General features: G+C 41.2%; 3 protein-coding genes across 4 annotated transcripts; 2 read left to right on the top strand and 1 right to left on the bottom strand.

Annotated features, from left to right (window-relative positions):
• LOC8079801 (putative F-box/kelch-repeat protein At1g12870) lies at nucleotides 1,255–2,923 on the bottom strand. The gene is made up of 2 exons (XM_002458952.2): nucleotides 2,065–2,923; nucleotides 1,255–1,262 (listed from the first exon to the last, which is right to left on the bottom strand). The coding sequence occupies exons 1-2, from the start codon at nucleotides 2,921–2,923 to the stop codon at nucleotides 1,255–1,257; spliced, it is 867 nt and encodes a 288-aa protein (XP_002458997.2).
• On the top strand, nucleotides 3,276–12,019 carry LOC8059369 (alpha-glucosidase 2). 2 transcript variants are annotated; one of them, XM_021456495.1, is made up of 22 exons: nucleotides 3,279–3,689; nucleotides 4,211–4,284; nucleotides 4,645–4,896; nucleotides 5,141–5,315; nucleotides 5,434–5,520; nucleotides 5,896–5,964; nucleotides 6,472–6,568; nucleotides 6,823–6,905; nucleotides 7,147–7,254; nucleotides 7,471–7,592; nucleotides 7,672–7,779; nucleotides 7,856–7,929; nucleotides 8,764–8,889; nucleotides 9,547–9,614; nucleotides 9,744–9,893; nucleotides 10,000–10,050; nucleotides 10,426–10,482; nucleotides 10,566–10,712; nucleotides 10,802–10,893; nucleotides 11,159–11,268; nucleotides 11,350–11,413; nucleotides 11,513–12,019. In XM_021456495.1, exons 1-22 carry the CDS (start codon nucleotides 3,348–3,350, stop codon nucleotides 11,664–11,666), a joined length of 2,610 nt encoding a protein of 869 aa, XP_021312170.1. In that variant the 5' UTR covers nucleotides 3,279–3,347; the 3' UTR covers nucleotides 11,667–12,019. The 2 variants fall into 2 exon arrangements, with proteins under 2 accessions (XP_021312169.1, XP_021312170.1); XM_021456494.1 differs by having other exon boundaries at nucleotides 3,276–3,689; nucleotides 11,159–11,413.
• Nucleotides 13,284–17,264, top strand: LOC8079802 (probable arabinosyltransferase ARAD1). Its single transcript, XM_002456810.2, has 4 exons — nucleotides 13,284–14,272; nucleotides 15,785–16,081; nucleotides 16,247–16,342; nucleotides 16,455–17,264. The coding sequence occupies exons 1-4, from the start codon at nucleotides 13,784–13,786 to the stop codon at nucleotides 16,869–16,871; spliced, it is 1,299 nt and encodes a 432-aa protein (XP_002456855.1). The 5' UTR covers nucleotides 13,284–13,783; the 3' UTR covers nucleotides 16,872–17,264.

Below are 19,587 nucleotides of genomic sequence, written 5' to 3' on the forward strand. Positions count from 1 at the left end.
TCCTTGAGGGGTCAGTGTGGCATGTCCGCTCATGTTAGAGCGAGCACGCTTTGTCTGGGCTCGTCCTTGCCCCATCCTTCTAGAGGTCAAGGTGCGGAGAGGTCGTGGCTCCTTGTTGCATGTGCATCTAAGTCATGAAAGGGTCGTGGTTGACCCTGGCCTTAGCGCTTGGCCTAGTTTGCTTAGCTCAGTTGGGGCTTGGCCGTTTGGGCTTTCTTCAACTGGCGTACCCTGGGTCGCTTGCCCTGCTAGTTAGTCAATGCCTTGAGACACCCGCGGATCATAACCCTGACACTACCGCACGACCCGTGTTGAGGTGGTCAGACATTATTTTGTTCTCGTAGCAATATGCAGGCATAATCCTATAGTGTAAAAGGATCAGGCCCAAGGATCTAGAATTGACAAGAAGCAGAATATATCTTTAAGAGAGAATTAATGGGCTGGATCAGATTATACCCCTGAAAATAGGGATTGGAAACTAGAATAGGATCGAGCCATTTCTAAAATATTCAGGATTGAGATTGGGTTAGGGCTGGATCACCATCCATTATAAGGCCCGCCTCTAAATAGTACTTCCTCCATCCCAAATTGTAAGTCATTTCAAGAATCTTTGAGAGTCAAAGCATTTTCACGTTTGACCAAAATTATAGAGAAAAATACTAAGATTTGTAACGTAAAGTGAGTATACTATGAAAATATAATTAAGAAAGAATCTAATGATACTTAGTTAGTACCATTATTATTATTATTTTATAATATAAATTTGGTCAAAGTTAGAAAAATTTGACTCTACAAGATTTTTGTAATGACTTACAATTTGGGATGGAGGGAGTACAAGTGTTCGTAGTTGTTGCTAGCTGTGTTAATTCTGAATCTTGGACTTTGGGTGATGTGTCTGGGATTTTGTGGGTGATCATTGTGGTGGTCTTCCAGGCTGAGCCCTATGTGCTCGGTGAGCAGGACTAGGGACCGGTTTTGTTAAAACTCTGAAGCACCAACTCTTGTAATTTCATTATCCATCAGTAACAAAATTCGGTTCATGCGTAGTACAAAAAAAGGTTATCAGTGCTATAAAGCAGAATTGCATATTCTAATTGATGCCTAAATAAAGATGTTATGGCAGTAGAAACACAAGATTGATTGCTTACATCTAAGCAACCGCTTGCTGATTTGTAAGACATCTCCGATGGCCTGCAAGTATAATAAATGATTCATCAAAAGACATTTCCGATTGTTTGTTTATCTCAAAACATTTCACAGACCTGCAAGTAGAATGACCTTTCATGATAATAGCTCATTTCGGATTGTTTGTGATTGGAATGATAATACCATGCATGGCGTATGTGCACTATTTGCAGCAACAACAACATCAGTATAGACCTGGTTTGGAGCCATAGAAGTGAGACAAGAGCTAGAGGTATGAGTATCTTGCATAGCTAGTTGGTGTCCAAAAATTACCCCGCATACAGTAGTAGAATAGACCAGATCAACATTACTTTTTGGTCCACCGTTTCTCACCAAGGGATGTCACAAGTATACACAATGATTTGATAATATAATGAATCCAAACAATCAACATAAGTAAAAAAAAATAGATTACAATAGTGTTTTTACAAACTCAGGTTACAAAGTCTCACAGAAAAAGAATTGGGCACTAAGGTGCATGTAAGCTTACAACTATTATTGATCCCATAGAATATCTGCTCGCTCAATTTTACTGTGGTCTAATACGCAAAAGTGATTCTACACAAGGAACCATGTAGTGTACAGCAGATTGCACACCCGAGCAGAATTTTGTCCCATCCCGATTGTCGTACACCAAGTCCGCCATGTCGATTATTTTCTCAAGTGATCCATTACTTAGATCACATTTCAAAAGGTAACCGGCATCGATGGACAGAAATATCTTGTCTCTATCAGCCGAAGCACAAGCGAAAACGGTTAACAACCTTGGCAGGGGCAAGCAGAGACGGCAACGCCGAAGCCAAGCAAGGTTTGGTCCATCCTCTGCTAACCAAATGTCCACATCCCATGGTGAGGAAGAGTGGACATAGCATAACTTACCACCAAGCTCGCACAGTGTGTCATTGTTGCTTAGAAAACTACGACATGGTGGGTTGGGATGCACGGTGAACGTTTCATCGTGCAAGCTAAACCGAAGGATGACATGTGAACTGACCTTGTTAATTCCATGGCCGGTGATGGAGCGGAGAGCACTCCAATAGAAGAACCCAGGAAGACAAATTGGAGTCCTGGCATTGATAGCATAAGGTGGGTCTATGGTTGCCTTCCATTTCCAAGCATCTAGTCCATCATCGATGGTCAAGATCTCATGCCCAGCACTGTATTCTAGAACTGTGCCTTCTCCATCTGCCTGTAACGTTTCGGAGTAGGAGCGGAAGAAGTGCCTAGCAACCTTATACTTGCCAGTACAAGGGTCGAGACCAAAGGCGACCCTATGGTCCCCGGCGACATTACGACTTCCTCGTGGCAATTCAACAAACTCTCTGGTTGCCGGGTTACACAGAAACATCCGTCCTGTCGTGCAAGGGATCAAAATAAGTCCATCACAATACAGAGGCATGCTGAACACTGGCATCCCTCTTGGACACCTCTTATCTAGGATGAGCTCGGCAACCTTGCTTTGCCCAGGCTGAAAACTGTAGAAAGTGACACCCTCAAGGCCAAACTTTTTATGGTCCTCCTCGTACCTTCGGGGCATGACAACCATTGACAATCTAGTCCTGAAATGCTCCAGGTGGTAGCGGATAAATTGAGTGTTGAGTATAGTGGCACGCCAACTCTTGCATACGGACTGGAAGCGCACAAGGCACTTGACAGGAAGCAGCACGAGAATTTGGAAGAAGATTATGTCATCAGGGATGTGGTTGCTACTGCCATCCGAATCTGGCACCGGCGTCATCCGACGGATCCGTTTGGGTTGCATGTGGATCATACCGGTCGATTGTTTTTGCCAATCGATTTCAATCCCGCCCTGGCCCTGTGTATTCAGATGAATATAATATATGGTCAGCTATGGGCGCCACAAAAACCGACGCGGATTTGGTACCTAGGATATCGATTCCGACAAACGTCCGGGGAAAAACATATATAGAGAAAAAAAAACTGTATCCTGATCGGATTTGAATATATTATTAGTCAGGGTAAGGATGGGCTTAGGCGTAATTCCGACATTACGTGACGGAAAAAGCGAGGCGAAAATGTGCGAAGTACGTATCGAAACCCCCCTCCGGTCTCCCAAGTCCCAAGACCCCAAGTCCCCAAGTGACGACTCGACTGAGTCACGGTCCCCAGCAGAAGCGGCGAGATTGCCGGCGAGTTTTCTTATGACCGGCGGCGGCAGCAGCACCCGGCGTCCGGCCGCCGCGGCCAGGAGCCGCGGGAGGCCCTCTGAGGCCTCGGAGCCGGAGCCGGGCGCTCGCCGAGCCGCGGCCGCAGCGGCGCGGCGCCGTGGCCGTGGCGACCATGGCCCCCTGCGCCTCATGGACGTGGCCCCCCGAACCCTCGCGCTCTTCGTGATCGCTTCCTTCGCTCTCGTATCGGTCGCCTTCGTGGTGTATACTGGCGGGTGGTGGGAGGAGGTGGAAGGGGAGGGAGCGGCGACGCTGCGAAAGGTCATGCGCTCCGTAACGCCGCTGTCAGCACCCAGGATGATGGATCTGCCTCAGGTGATGTCCATTTGTTTGCCATGTTTTTGTCGAGTGTTCTATGTTCTGTGGCACTGTCTAGAAGCCGAAGGTTGAAATTGCACGACAGGTAAAGCTAGTAGAGAAGTATGCCACTGTAGTTTCAGGGCCTCTAGTTGATTTTGTAAGGGTTGCTTTATGCATTCGTGAAGCAGTGGTGACTATGATTTAGCATCAGCTGAGATTGGCACCATGAGCTATTAATCGTACTTCACTTCATATTTAACGATGATAGAGTTATGTTGAAGCGCAGTAGTAGCTAGTGAAATTTGTTTGTCACGAAGTATGAATATGCTACCTAGCAACCAAACACTGCTTTTGATAAAATGCTCACTAATATATGTATCTGTACTTTTTTTCTAGTATGCACTTGATTTTCTCTTGATCTAGGTTTTTTTTCCCTTCTGAATGATGCATAATTGAAAGGCTCTCATTTTTTGTATCCTTAGCTTTTATTAGTAACCATGTTACCTTTCTGATGGTTCATGCCTAAATGATTGCAGTTTCAAAGTAACCACAAGGAAAGTTTGTATTGGGGCACTTATAGACCAAATGTGTACCTTGGATTTCGTGCAAGGTGCTAAACTTTTGTAAAGTCTCCCTATTCTCCTTTATAGCAAGTTAATTACTGAAAATTATTCCCTTCCTGTAGTTCTCTACTGCTTGGACTACATTTGAAAGTTCATGTTCCTCGTGTAAAATAGTTTTGATGATGTTTCCTTACTGTCATGAAAGTTAGAATCTTATAGACACTGAGCAGTTTCTATGTGCCTTCGTATGGAGTCAATCATCTTTATACAATGAAACTACTTCTATACTGTGGCTTTTAAAACAATACACGATGCTATTTTTTAGCTGAAAGTACCGTCCTCATGCAATGAGAATTCTTTGGAACCAAGGATTCAAGAATTTCTTGCTAATATTACTTCTATTTCAGAACCCCTCTGTCTCTAATTGCTGGACTGATGTGGATTGGCTTGAAAAATGGACAATATTTTCTTCGCCATGTTTGCCAAGATTCTGATGAGCTGAGCACATTTGGGTGGACAGCTCACAATGGTAGGGATTATGGACGTCAAGTGCTGGTTGATCATGGCTTATTCTTGACTACTAGTTTTCTGAAAGAGAAAGGAGAGAACAGTGGTTATGGTGGAGACTGGGCAGTTCGATTGGATGCTAACAGTGAGAGGTAAATATACTTTCATTATCTGCAAATTGAAGAAAAGATCATTTCAATCTTACGGAAAAGATGTTCTAATGCATCTCAGTTTGTAAACATACTAAACAGAGGATGGAAAGAATAATAAGTCTGAATTGTTTTCTTCGTTGCCTGATCTCAGCTCAGTAGGATATCACCTGTGATTACTTACTTGCAACCCTGCAAAGTTATCAAACCAAAATAAATTTATTCCTTGTTGTTAAACTTTCTCTAGGTCAGGCTTAAGTGATGCTCAAGAAAGCACCACACATCTTTTTTTCTACATTGCTGATGAAACTGGAAATCAGATCACTATGGGTTCATATGAACCTTCATCAAGAGGCCCTGTTCTTTTGGCATCTGGGTCGCATGAGGAGATTGGTGATTGGGAATTGCACTTGAGATCAGAGGTATCTGTCTTGATTGTTTTTTACCTTGTTAACTCAGTATTGTTTGCGACTGGGATATGCTGGTGCAACTCCATTTGACTAACTCTCATATGGATATATGCAACTCTGTTTCTCACAGGACAATTTGGAAATTCACAGAGCTGGATTCAAATCAATGAGTATGCATAATCTGAGTGACCTAGTACAACAAGCTGTCGCGACTAATGTATTTTAAACTCCTCATCATTTACCTTATTACTCCCTCCGCTCCAAATTGTAAATTGTTTTGCGTTTTGACTTTATCCTAAGTCAAACTTATCTAGTTTTGACCAAGTTTATAGGAATATATATTAACATTTACAACATCAAATGAATTCACTATGAAAATATATTTCATGGTGTATCTAATAAATATAGTTTGAAATAGTAGATGTTTGTATATTTTTTTTTATAAACTTGGTCAAATTAGAAAAGTTTGACTTAGAACAAAGTTAAAATGATTTACAATTTGGAATGGAGTGAGTATTTGGGAAAAAATCAGAACATTTTGTATTTCATTAATTACCTTTCAATGTAGCTACTTATATGGATTTATCTCTAGGCAATGCAAACTGGAAACCTTAACCTACCAGACATTACTGAAGATTCTTCAAATATAATGGTCTATCAGGTAACTGGAAGAGGGCAAGGAAATTTATTCCATCATTATAATTTTGTATTCCTCATGTATGTGTGCAGCCTTTCGATAGAAAGAGTCATTAACACCATCTTATTTCTTTTCGACTTTCGTAAATGGTAAATGATGCGCAACGTGTGCTTGTTTCGTCAGTATAATGTCGAGAAGCAGGTGTTGCATGCCATAACTTTGATCACTGGCACGCCATATTTCAGTTAAGCATTAGCAATAGAAATATATTAGCACATTAGCTATACTCACTGTTATGTAGTAGTAATATGTATGGATTGGACACATGGAGGATGTATTAAGGCTCTTTTTTTGGTGAACTATGTTATAAAATATTTTATTGTTTTCTACTTTATATATTATATAACCAAATGTTACTGGTATCCTCTGTTAATTCTTCTGATCCATGTTTGCTGTGGTTTAGGCTTTATGTTGTTTTTTCCTGTCAGCTATTGCATTATGATTTATGCTTACTTTATTTTGATTTGATAGGTTTCCATAAAGACTCCTGCTCAAATAGACCTAGTATTCTTGTCAGGGTCTGCCTCAAAGTCTCCAGTGACTGAAGAGCGGATTAGCAAGCTAACAGGTGATTCTGCTGCATAGTGCACACTGCAAACACTATATGTGATTCTTCTCATTCGATTTGTCATGGGATGCAAAGTCACCACTCAAATTCTTTACGCACTGATCATTTTGAACAAATCTACTTGGCTCTTGGCCTGTTCTACATCCTTGCATATTTTTCTGGGTCTGTTTTATCTACATCTTGTCTTTGTGATGAATATGAAATTCAAGAACAACATATTTGTTGTCTTATTCACTTCTCACTAATGATGTCAGGTCCCATGCTGAGTACAAGTCTTGAAACAAAACAAAAGGAATTTGAAGAGAGATATGATCAAATCTTCAATGTAAATAATAAGGTGCGCCTTTGTTGGATGAGCATTACTTTATTGGCTCTTGTATTTGTTTGTGTATATGTCAGTGTTCATGATAGTGTCTTTCAGTGTTAAGTCTTTGTGTGCTTCAATTTACTACAGTTGAAAACATTTTAATCGTTAATTTATTTTTGCTGTTAGATAAGAAATGCTGTAGACAATTAGTAAAACTTGACTAAAGTTTTTGTCGTTGACCTATGCTGATGTAGTTTTCATTTTGATTAAGATTGATTCCAGAGAATTATCTGTTGGTAGAGCTGCCTTGTCAAATCTTCTTGGCGGCGTTGGCTACTTCTATGGGCAATCCAAAATTGCACTTCCGAAAGGTTTTACAGTAAGTTTTAGAGCTTCACCTGACATCAGTTTCATTTGTTCATATGTTGTAATCTGCTCTTGTTCTGAGAAATTCTATCTCAGGATACTTTTTAAAAAAAATAAAATAGCTGCGTGTTATTTTTATACTATTTTGTAGTATGTTGCATCTGAATTCCTGAGCTACAAGTCACAGCTCACAGACAACCAAAACTTATTGCTTATGTTTCTCTGCCAGCAAAAAAATGGGGATAAGTATATTCCATATTGGCCTGCTGCGTTATATACCGCTGTGCCCAGCCGCTCATTCTTTCCAAGGGGATTTCTGTGGGATGAGGGCTTCCATCAATTAGTCATTTGGTAACTATTAGATTTTATCTCAGTGTTCAACAAAAGTTTTCTGCTATATGCTCTAACGCACATCCTCGGTGATGTACAGGCGGTGGGATGTGCATATATCTATGGATATCATTGGGCATTGGTTAGATCTGCTTAATTCAGATGGATGGATTCCCAGGGAGCAAATCTTAGGAGCTGAAGCTTTAAGGTTGTTTCTACTGTCACAACCAGTGATAAGTTTAGTGTGACACTTCTTATATAATACAACTTTTGCAATCATGCAGTAAAGTTCCTGAGGAGTTTGTTCTGCAGTACCCTTCAAATGGAAATCCTCCAACTTTATTTCTTGCGATACGTGGTAAGCCATTACTTTCTTTCTTCCTACTCGTGTTGATGATGTGTTTAGTGTATCTTGTGATATCTAACTCTTTGTTTCCTCTGATATTTAGTGTAACTTGCCTGCATGGCATGCCTTTAAATGAAAATTGTTGAAGCATAACCTATAAAATGAATTTACAAACTGCAGTTTTCTGTTCCTCTTTCTCCAATATTCAAATGCCATAATATATGAAAAAGGGCACGGCATATAGTGTTCAAGGAACAGAAGACCTGTCTTGGGAATATTACAAAATATGTTAGTTTGTAACATTTTGGTGTATGCTTATCCAATTATAAGCTGTCATGTGCGGGCGAACTTATGCCCGGCGCAGGAGAGCCCGCGACGTGCGCAGGGACGCCGAGCGCGCGGCCAGGGCCCAGGAAGGGCAGGCGAGTGGCTGAGAGGATTAGGAGGAAAGCTAGTTAGTTATTTCCTTGTTAAGATTAGTCCTACAATTAAGGAGAGCTTTCTCCATCTGTTAGGCCACGGGCCTTATATACTGTACGCAGGGACAAGTTGAGATTAAGCAGAAAGTTATCCCTAATCTTCCCATCTCTCTCTACAAGCCGACGGCTGAGGGGTATAACCTCGCCGGCGTGACGGACGGCGGCTACGAGCTACGTAGCCGAGGTCCGGCCAGTCAGGGGTTCGAGGCCCTTGACATAAGCATAGAATGCTAAGAAAATTTGTTGACTGACAAGCACCTAAAGTCTGTTAAACATATGAAGGTCTGTAGAGTTGAAGTCTTGAATTTCACTGTAATAAAGTCTTGCTTTCGATTAATTTTGTCATATTTCCTTTGTCTTGGCACAGATTTGGCAAGTGGTATACATGCACAGCAGTTTTCAGATGAGGAAGCTGAAAAGGTTTCCAGTTTCCTTGAAAGGGCTTATATACGGCTAAATTCTTGGTTTCAGTGGTTCAACAGTACACAATCAGGTGAGCTTTCTTTTTCCACTTTCATTTGCTGTACTCATATTGACTAGTGTTGGAGTTTTAATGCTATTGCCACGGTTATTTCTGAAACACACAAACATGATAAACCTACAAGCTGTTATATGGTGTACGGAGATGATAGTTGAAAGCCTAACAAGAGGCACTAGCTCAGTCTATTATTAGGTGCTAACTGTGGTTGTATAGTAAAAATTAAAAAAAAACAGAAGATGAGATATGATTGGGACTTTGAAGCCTTCATTGGGTGCTATTAATTTTTAGAGTATATTTCGGTTGCAGAATTTCACTTTCAGTTACTCCTGGCTTCAGTTCATAATTGTAGTCAGCACAATTTCTTACAAGACATGAACCTAAGCTTGAGCAGAAATTAATTGTTGACACAGCTGACAGTCATTCCAGTCGATCTCCTAGACTTCCTTTTGTAGACACGGATTTGCAGAACTGATCTCAGGTAGCTCCATATTTTATACTCTCACCTCAATTTGGTGAAAAAAGTATATTTGGTTCTAAACTATTCTTTTTGTAATTGTGGTCCTCAGCTAGTTAAGTAACTGTTACATCTCAAATTCACTGTTGCATCTATGATTCTACTTGTCGTGTCAACACTTCTACCTTTGGCTTATTTATCATAATTTTTTGTAGGTAAATATGAAGGCACCTTCTATTGGCATGGAAGAGACAGCATAACAAGAAGGGAGTTGAACCCAAAGGTTTTACATAATTCATTGTGGCTTGTTCCCGTACTGATCAATTGGTCAAAAGCTTTTTCATTGAGCCCACGTCATGCCATATTAGAGTTCCTTCAGTTTGCACTTCTGATGTTCCCAATTACTTTGCAGACTTTGACATCTGGATTGGATGACTATCCCCGTGCATCTCACCCTAATGATGAAGAACGCCATGTTGACCTTCGTTGTTGGATGCTTCTGGCTACAAACTGCATCCGTTCCATTGCAGAGTTTCTTAAAATGGATAGTTCTCTTGAAAAGGTAGTTCAGTATGGATGTAGGAACATGACTTGCTAATTCAAGTTGATTTGTCTCAATCATTGACTTTGGCTTTTTTTCTTTGGAAAACTTTGTTCAATTTTTGCAGGATTACTATAAGATGTCAAATCAACTTTCTGATTTTGGAACACTTAACAAGGTACTGTGCTGTCAAACGCTTGATTTTTTTTTGTGAAACAAAGTACAGACGCAGACACGAATACATGGAAGGCCTTGAATTTTTGTATCATATTGGAATTGTTTTTTGGAGATCTCTCAAGTATTTTGGCCCTGTCTTGACTCCAGCATAAACCTGGTCCACTCCTCTTGAGAGTGAATGTCTGGAACCTTCTAGGAAATTGTACGTTATAGAAAATTCTGCCTTAAAACATGGTTTTATTCTAGTTGACATATTGATCATGTTCTGAACCCGATTGTGCTTTTATGAGACAATATTGGTTTAGTTCCAAAATCGAAACAACCCGATGACTACTGCTTGTTACATCCAGTTATGTAATTATTGACATTTTTACAGTTGCACTTGGATGACAAAATTGGTGCTTATTTTGATTATGGTAATCATACTGAAAAGGTCAGCACTGTGCTTCATCTGAGCTTTGGTACTTTGTTTGCCACACATTATTCTCAACTTTGATTGTGAGGTTATTTTTGTAGGTTCGATTGAGATGGTTTGATGTGAAAGACAAGGATACTATGAGGCGAGAATTCTTGCGAGAAACATTACAACCCCCTCAGCTGCAGTTTGTACCCCATGTTGGCTATGTCAGCCTCTTCCCATTCATGATGGGGACTATTCCACCTGTATATTCTTTACTTCTGTATGTCTTGTTTATCACTTAAATGATTTTTCTGATGTCCATCCTAATTAATAATCACATTTGACTACTCAGGAGTCGTGGGTTCTTGAGAAGCAGCTCGATCTGATATCTAATACTTCTATATTGTGGACAGATTATGGCCTTCGATCGCTTTCTAGAACAAGGTAAATCGTCAGATTTGGTCTATTATTTTGTCCATCCTCCCCTCCCCCTCATCCACCCCCAACCCTTCTCCCAAAAGAGCACATAAGTTTGGATATCTGGAGCATATATGCTTTTGCTTTCCTACCCTATGAATGTTTCAATGTGACTAGATGGAATTGTCAAACTGCATTCATGCTCCCAATACCTTTCAAGATGGTTTATATAGATATATTATTTGGTCATCTGATAACCGGGTTCTGAAGTATCTATTGATACATGGTCCAGTTCAATATATATGAAGCGTAATACAGAGCATGACCCCCCTTACTGGAGAGGTGCCATTTGGATAAACATGAACTACATGGTTCTTTCCGCACTACATCACTATGCACATGGTAAGCTCTTTAAGTGCCTAGTTTATACCCTTTGCAAACCCTTCTGCTGGCACAATGATCTCACATTGTGCTTTCCTGTAGAGGATGGACCATATAGCAGCAGGGCAGGGGAATTGTATGACAAGCTAAGATCAAATCTTATCCGGTGTGTTCATTCTTCTCTTGAGTTGAAACCAAATAAATTAGCTGAACTGTAGCTTGTCTAATGGATTGCTTACGCTACTCTCCGGTTTTACATTTACAGGAATATCGTGCAGAATTACAATGAAACAGGATTCTTCTGGGAAAACTATGACCAGAAGAACAAAGGAAAGGGAAAGGGTGCGCGGTCATTTACTGGATGGACTTCACTTATTGTTCTGATCATGGCAGAGTCCTACCCAACATTGCATAGGTGAGATATACATTGCAAACAACTAGAGCAGAAGCTAGCTATGTCAGTTGGAATGAAGGGGCCGACAGCTGGCCGTTGTTTAGCTTGATTTCCAACCAGAATACTGGGAGAACTTGATTCATAGCATTAGCTGCCTTAATCATGATGATTTTGACAATAACTTCTGGTCAATCTGTTCAGCATCATTTATACAGTGTTAGTGGCCATTGCTGTTCACTCTCATACTGTAAACTAGTTCCTCAAAGAACTAACTTTTGGGGTCACGAAAACCACCACCCCAGGAAAGCATGAGCATATGGAAACATTTGTTTCTTGAAAGCTGAAATTACGTGGAGCTGTTATTTGCTATTGAACGTCTATGAATGTAATCTCTTACTGCTCTTACTATGCTTGGCCATTTGCACAATACGGGTACAACGGCCCAATGATCCCTGAAGAAACATGCTGGCCCGAGTATGTGACTGATACCTTTTTGCATTTACTTGCTAGAGAATCAGCACTGCGTGGCCTTGTTTAGTTTAAAAAAATTTGAGAATTGATACTGTAGCATTTTCATTTGTATTTGACAAATATTATTCAATTATGGACTAGCTAGGCTTAAAAGATTCGTCTCGTCAATTCCGACCAAACTGTGCAATTAGTTTTTATTTTTGTCTATATTTAATACTACATGTATATGTCTAAAGATTCTATGTGACGGAGAATCTGAAAAATTTTACAATTTTTTTTTTGGAACTAAACAAGGCCACAATGTAAAAGCCATGTGTTTTGAAATCGTCTAGCCCTCTCTGGAAAGCGGGCCCTGTCTGTGCTGTGACTGACTCTGTACTTCGCTTGCTGTGTCTGCAAGCATCATGTACCCCTGTTTTGCGAGCAAAGTAACTGCGGCCTTGTTTAGTTCCGGAAACTTTTTGGCTTTCGATACTGTAGCATTTTCGTTTTTATTTGACAAATATTGTTCAATCATGGACTAATTAGATTCAAAAGATTCATCTCGTGATTTACAAGTAAACTGTGTAATTAGCTTTTGTTTTCGTTTATATTTAGTGCTTTATGCATGTGCCGCAAGATTCGATGTGGCGGAGAATTTTAAAAAGTTTTTGGTTTTTGGGTGAGCTAAACAAGGCCGTACTACTAATACATCCTGAAGAATGCATGTGTCCGGATTCTGAATTCTAATCATCGTCAGAAGCACTGGGAAGTGGGAACCCTGTTTCCTTCCCCTGGTAAGTTGATCACTGGGAAGTGGGAATCAGCCTGTTGAGCCGAGACCGAGACCACCGTCCACCGGGCTGGTAGCAGCCTGCCTTGGGTATAGAGCATCGTTGTACTTGTCAAATAATGAAGAGGGGAGGCTGTCCCTTTACTTCGTAGTCCTGCTGGAGAATCTATTGCGATCAACTCACGGAATTACGGTTCTATCAGTATCAGGTTCAGCACGCGTCCACGGCATTTTATGGATGGAAGTTAGTAGTACTTCCAATGAAGAACGCGCCGCACAAATGCTGCTCGAAAGTCAAAATATGTACTCATCTCGCACCGAGGAATTTCCGTTCTGGAAGAATCAAACTGTTTTCTATTGAATTTCTCGCGTGGCGGTTAACAGTCAGTCACCGTGGCCACGGTCACGATCCAAAGCAGAATTGGAGCACTGAGCACACGAGCGCAGACAGCCGTCGCCATCGTCCCTCGCAAATTCGGTAGCGGACACAGTTTGCTTTGCTCCACCCAAACTCCCCCAACAGCCCCAGCCAATCACCACATTCCAATAGGCAATAGCTCACCAGAGCAACGACGGGAGATCGACACGAGAGTTCATCCCGTTGTAGATTGCGCATTGATTGTCCGTCTGGAAGTCCACGCCTTGGCCAGATCGAGATCAAGCTAGAAGAGATCGAGATCAAGCTAGACGACGTGTTTTTTCAATCGGATCAATCACAAGACGTGCATGCATTCCAGTTTCAGTGTTCCATCTGGTCCACCCACCCAGCCGTTCATCGAGGGACAAGTTCCCATCCCCGACTACTTTACCACCACCACCACCACCGGAATTCGGAAGGTACAGCCCAGCCAACCAACGGGCGTGCTCACTGCGCGGCGCCGTTGGGGTCGGCGAGCGCCATGGGGGCGCCGAGCAGCCGCGCGCTGGCGCTGGGCGCGGCCTTCCTGCTGCTCCTCGTCGCGCTGCCCTCGGCCTTTCTCTACCTCACCACCTCCGCGGCGCCCGCGGCGGCCACCCGCGCCACGCTCCTCAACCTCAAGCCCTTCTCCGCCAGGTGCGCGCCCGCCGCCGCGGCGCCGCTCCGCGTCTTCATGTACGACCTGCCCGCGCGCTTCCACGTCGCCATGATGGGGGCCGACGACGGCGCGGGGTTCCCCGCGTGGCCGCCGTCCGCGGGCGGGATCAGGCGCCAGCACAGCGTGGAGTACTGGATGATGGCGTCGCTCCAGGACGGGGCCGCGGGACCGGATGGGGGAAGGGAGGCCGTCAGGGTGCGGGATCCTGACGCCGCCGACGCCTTCTTCGTGCCCTTCTTCTCCTCGCTCAGCTTCAACGTGCACGGCCGTAACATGACCGACCCCGACACCGAGGCCGACCGTCTCCTGCAGGTACCGCGATTAATCACATTCACAGATAATTTTTTAGCTCTGTACAAATTGTTACTCCTACAGTCCTACGTATTATTATTATTTTCTGTTGGGCTCATTGGTGGTTGATAATTCTTGCGTTGTCATGGGACCTACGATTGATTACCATTTAATTAGGCTCAGATTGAGACAGCTCTGAACAAATTGCTATGCTACGAAGCAGCCTTAAATTACCCAGTGAAAACTGCAGATACGTCCACTAGAACAGCCACAACATTACCAAAAATCATTGAGCTATTGAACAAAGACAAGCACATCAAAGATGTTCCGCAGAGGAACAAACTGTTGCTATTTTGACAATTCTCTCGCCAGTTGGTGTTCTGTTACCATCAACATCAACCATGCTATCAAGAAACAGAGTTCTTTTCAAATTCTGAATCTCTCTGATAGGTCGGCAAATGTCCCCCTTTCCTCATGATACAACGTGGCATCTTTTATGTCACTGTAGAATTTAAATGTTGTTTTGCTATCCCAGATGTCCTCGTGTGTCGAGATAATTCTGGACTGTTGGGACTTAGTTACTGTGACTTGTTTCTTAGTTTTAGTATTTCTGTGATTAAACCTTGATCATTGCTATGCAGAACTGAAATCAATTGAGATGGGGGATGGTGCATTTGCTTATTTCTGCTAAGGTCGACAGGATTTGCACATATGGTTAAATCTGTAGGAGAAATTCTTGAATGTATATGGAATGATGGTTCCCATATATGTTAAGGCCAGTGAATATAGCTCCTTGTGGGCAGCAGGGCCCTGAACTGAAGCTAGCTTGATGTGCATGTGCATGACTATTAGCAACCTCCATGGACTTACAGGTGCCAGCCATTCTATGATAGTGTTTTAGAGAGTAATATAAGGATAGTAGAACAAGCAGTAGCTAAGCCTAAGAGTTGTACCGTTCAACATCACTGAGAACAGGACAGTGTTTAATCCATGCCCTGGTACTTCCTTTGTTAGACAGGCCTTTTCGGTGTGTTCAGTCAGCCCTCTGGGCCTGAGTTTAGGCTACAGCCGCACCTGGATAATAGGGAAGGATCTCCCTGATTGGCGCTGCTTCTGTAAACCGTAATCCCAGGATAATCCTTGCCTATGTCTGTGCCTCATAATCAATCTACAACTTTAGCCTATTATCTTGTTTTCACCGTTTGATCCCTTTGATAATGCAATTTGTGCTTCAGGCAAAGAAAAATTATTCCAAGAACATAGCACTACTTTCTTGTCACCTAATTTTTTAATTTTGCCATCTCACTATGCCAAGTTTGTTTAGTCAACACAAAACACTAGGCATGTATGGTAAGAAATAAAAAATAAAAACTAGTCTGCTACTCCTCTAGAGTTTATTAGTTAATCAGGATTGGCACTATTATCCAGTGTCCTTATGAAAATATACTAATGTCCTCCATTTTAACATCAGGAAAATATTTTCATGTAAATAATCTAACTGTTCTTTTATTTATCTTGCTTGTTTTCTTGCAGGTTGAAATTGTGGACATTCTATGGAAGTCTAAATATTGGCAACGGTCTGCAGGCCGTGACCATGTTATTCCTATGCATCACCCTAATGCTTTCAGATTCCTGCGAGCAATGGTGAATGCATCTATTCTAATAGTTTCAGACTTTGGGAGATACACAAAGGAGCTGGCTTCCCTGAGGAAAGATGTTGTGGCACCATATGTGCATGTTGTGGATTCTTTCCTTGATGACGATCCACCTGATCCATTTGAGGCTCGTCATACACTGCTTTTCTTTCGAGGCCGTACTGTCAGGAAAGATGTATGGAACTGATTTATGATTGTAATAACACCCTCTGCCCCTTCTCTGTGATCTGTGTTAATTTGCTAGTTTAGTTCACTCTTTTTTTCTCCTTAGTGGAATTTTACTAGGCATTAAAGAACTTTAAGGTTAAATTTGTTTATAGCATTCATTTTATTTTTTCAGGAAGGGAAGATCCGGGCAAAACTTGGGAAGGTATTAAAAGGTAAGGAAGGGGTGCGCTTTGAGGATAGCATTGCTACAGGCGACGGCATTAAAATAGTAAGTCACTTTTCTCATTTCTACTCTCCTTTCCTTAGTGATATTAACATTTTTCTATTAAGGCTTCTTTATAAGAGAGCATGAAATTTACAAATCTGTTTGATCCTAACAGTCTACAGAAGGTATGCGGTCGTCAAAGTTTTGTCTCCACCCTGCTGGGGACACTCCTTCCTCATGCCGCCTGTTTGATGCTATAGTCAGTCATTGTGTTCCTGTGATAGTCAGCAGTCGCATTGAGCTCCCTTTTGAAGATGAGATTGATTACAGTGAGTTCTCCCTTTTCTTCTCGGTTGAAGAAGCTCTAAGACCTGATTACTTACTGAACCAGCTCAGACAGATCCCCAAAAAGAAGTGGGTTGATATGTGGTCGAAGCTTAAAAATGTCTCTCATCATTATGAATTCCAGTATCCCCCCAGGAAGGGTGATGCGGTGAACATGATATGGAGGCAGGTGAGGCACAAAATCCCTGCAGTTAACCTTGCTATTCACAGGAATAGAAGACTAAAAATTCCAGACTGGTGGGGATAGTGTACATATTACCACTTCCACTGTTAGACCTCTGGTTATTTTCGATGTGTTATGGAAACCACGGTCATCGTCCAGTGTGAACCAAGTGCTCATCTTAAGATCGAAGGACTGAGTCCAGAACTATTTGCTGACAGGAACTGACATTATCACCCTTTTTTGGTTTGTTTTGTGGCGGCTTCCTATTTTCCCCCTGATGCTACAAAATAGAGGGGGCAAATAAACTTACAGTAACATTATAGAGTAGACATGCCTGACAAATAGGATCTATAGCTTCTTTGTACTGGCACACTGGAAGTTTAAATATATTCAGTATATTTCTGGTGCTGGTAGATACAGTTCCTCTCTGTGTTTGCTTCTTTGAATCTGTTGACTTGAATAACGTAGGTTTTAATATGTTGGTGTGTACTATATCAGTTTGTGCTGTCTTATAGCGTGATGGCGCTACTGAATTTCACCTTGGTTGGTAACTTGCTGTGAACTCTGGTGGTACCTTTTTTTGGTTTGTTGGGTCCTGCATTAGTCTTAAAGCAAACCTGACCAAGCATCAGATGTGAATCTGGGTCAACCTTTTTTTAGTTCAGAAATGTGGAAATGAGGTTGCTGAAAAGATTGCATGAAAGGAACGTTCTGTGGGATCATCATTGTTCGCCTGTTTTTATATAACGTTGACTTGGTAGTACATGCCTGATGGGGGAGTACATAATATCTTTAGTGCTCAAGTTGCAACTTTTCAACGACTTTTTCCCGAACTAATTTGTATTTCAGCAGTTGATTAAGCACTAGAGGCATCGGTACCCTGCATATGGTCTGCAGCTCCTTTGTTCCAAGTTCCATGTCCTTGGGAATTGGGATTAACAAAGGATTATGAGACCAAAGCACTAGAGTTGAGAACCATGACATGTGTCATGTATGAACCGTCTACTTGAACTTTAGACTCGCTACACCGAGCACTAAGATTAGCTATAAAGCTGGCTCTTGGTTCCAACAAAGCGCTGACTGTTGCCTGCATGGTTGACCATCAGGATCTGGAGTAGTAGGAAAAGGTGAACAGAAAATACAGAGCGCTGCTGCTGATGTGAACTAGAGGGGGTGCACATGAAGATGCAGTGATGCACGCGGCACACATGACAGTAAGCATGACACTCCCCTGGATTAGTAAATGATGATGATGCAATCACAGGAGAGCCAAGCAGAGCAGGACAGCAGAGCAACAATTCTTTTTGTCGATGCTTGGTTGCAAAGCTAGCGGTGGTTGGTTGGAGCTTGATATGGAACTATGGGAGGATTATATATAATATAATGGGTTAAGCCATGCCACGGTGTGTCGGAAGGACAAGCGAACAGCACGAGCACGAGGCCATGTGCCTGCAGCCTGCAGGCTGAAAAACTTTTGGATTAGTGCAACAAAACAGCTAGACAAAGATAATAACATTACTGATTGGCCATTAAGAGTGAGGGGACTAGGATATCCTCCTGCATCCTCTAGCCGTCCTTAGCAAGTTTGCTTCATGTACCGGATGAGCATGTTCCATTTACGCCTTGTTTAGTTCCAAAATATTTTGCAAAATCGACACTGTAGCTTTTTCGTTTGTATTTGACAAATATTATCCAATCATAGACTAACTAGATTCAAAAGATTCGTCTCGTCAATTTCGACCAAACTGTGCAGTTAGTTTTTATTTTTATCTAGAAATTGTGCGGCTCCAACTAGTCTTACATCTTTGCTTTGCAAGTGCTATATCTGTCAAAAAAAAAAACTTCGACCTTTTAGAACTTTTGGATTAGATCAAGAGATATGTGAAATGATCATGGATGTCTCTATTAATTAGGGCTAGTTCTGATTTTTAGTGGTTGCAGACGCTGACGATGGGAACAAAGAAGGGTTAATTCAATACTCCATTCAAATTATGAGACATTTTTGGTTTTTTTATATACATGTAACTTTTGTTATGCGCTTAAATATACACTACGTCTAGATACAAAATAAAAAGCAATGCATCTAGAAAAAAACAAAATATCTTATAATTTAGAATAGGAGTACATGGATTCACTAATCTATTCACTCCATTCCAAAATAAGTGCACATCTCTCACTTTGAGGAGTCAAACAATTCTAAGTTTGATAAAAAAAACTAGTGTTTATGATATCAAATAAATAATTAATCACATCATATATTTCATAGTAAACTTATTTAGAGATACAAATATTAATACTATTTTTTTTATAAATTTAACAATTTTGAGATTGGTTGACTTTCATGAAGCGGAAAGTGCATTTATTTTGGAATAGAGAAGTAAATGCTAGAATAGCATGTTTTGTATAGGAAAATTAATAAATCCTAATGTTAAGTCTTTTTGGATGGATGGAGTAACTAATGGACAAACATGGATACTCTTCTGGGTCACAGATAAGTGAGGTTTTAATGTGTCAACTATTTTAAACTTTAACTACTATATTTCTATATTAATTATATTATCAATAAACTTATAGCAGATAAATTTTTTAAAAACTAAAGTATCTTCCAAAACAACCATACTAGCATCACTTTAAACATTTAGGTTGAACACATAAATGAAAAATATTTTTTTAGTTACGATGTAGAACAATTGACTTAGGCCCTGTTTGAATACAGTAGGAACTAATATTCTACAATTAATATTGACTAACTAACTATTTGTAGCTATCTATTAGGCCTTGTTTAGTTCACACCGAAATC

The sequence above is a fragment of the Sorghum bicolor genome, chromosome 3, assembly GCF_000003195.3.
Source record: "Sorghum bicolor cultivar BTx623 chromosome 3, Sorghum_bicolor_NCBIv3, whole genome shotgun sequence".
Classification (NCBI taxonomy): domain Eukaryota; kingdom Viridiplantae; phylum Streptophyta; class Magnoliopsida; order Poales; family Poaceae; genus Sorghum; species Sorghum bicolor.

Coding starts and splice junctions, on each gene's coding strand:
- LOC8059369 (XM_021456494.1), top strand. CDS start 3,348: ATGACCGGCGGCGGCAGCAGCACCCGGCGTCCGGCCGCCGCGGCCAGG. Junction 4,897..5,140: donor TTGGATGCTAACAGTGAGAG/GTAAATATACTT, acceptor AACTTTCTCTAG/GTCAGGCTTAAGTGATGCTC. Junction 7,255..7,470: donor CACTTCCGAAAGGTTTTACA/GTAAGTTTTAGA, acceptor TTTCTCTGCCAG/CAAAAAAATGGGGATAAGTA.
- LOC8079802 (XM_002456810.2), top strand. CDS start 13,784: ATGGGGGCGCCGAGCAGCCGCGCGCTGGCGCTGGGCGCGGCCTTCCTG. Junction 14,273..15,784: donor AGGCCGACCGTCTCCTGCAG/GTACCGCGATTA, acceptor GTTTTCTTGCAG/GTTGAAATTGTGGACATTCT. Junction 16,082..16,246: donor GCCGTACTGTCAGGAAAGAT/GTATGGAACTGA, acceptor TTATTTTTTCAG/GAAGGGAAGATCCGGGCAAA.
- LOC8079801 (XM_002458952.2), bottom strand. CDS start 2,923: ATGACGCCGGTGCCAGATTCGGATGGCAGTAGCAACCACATCCCTGAT.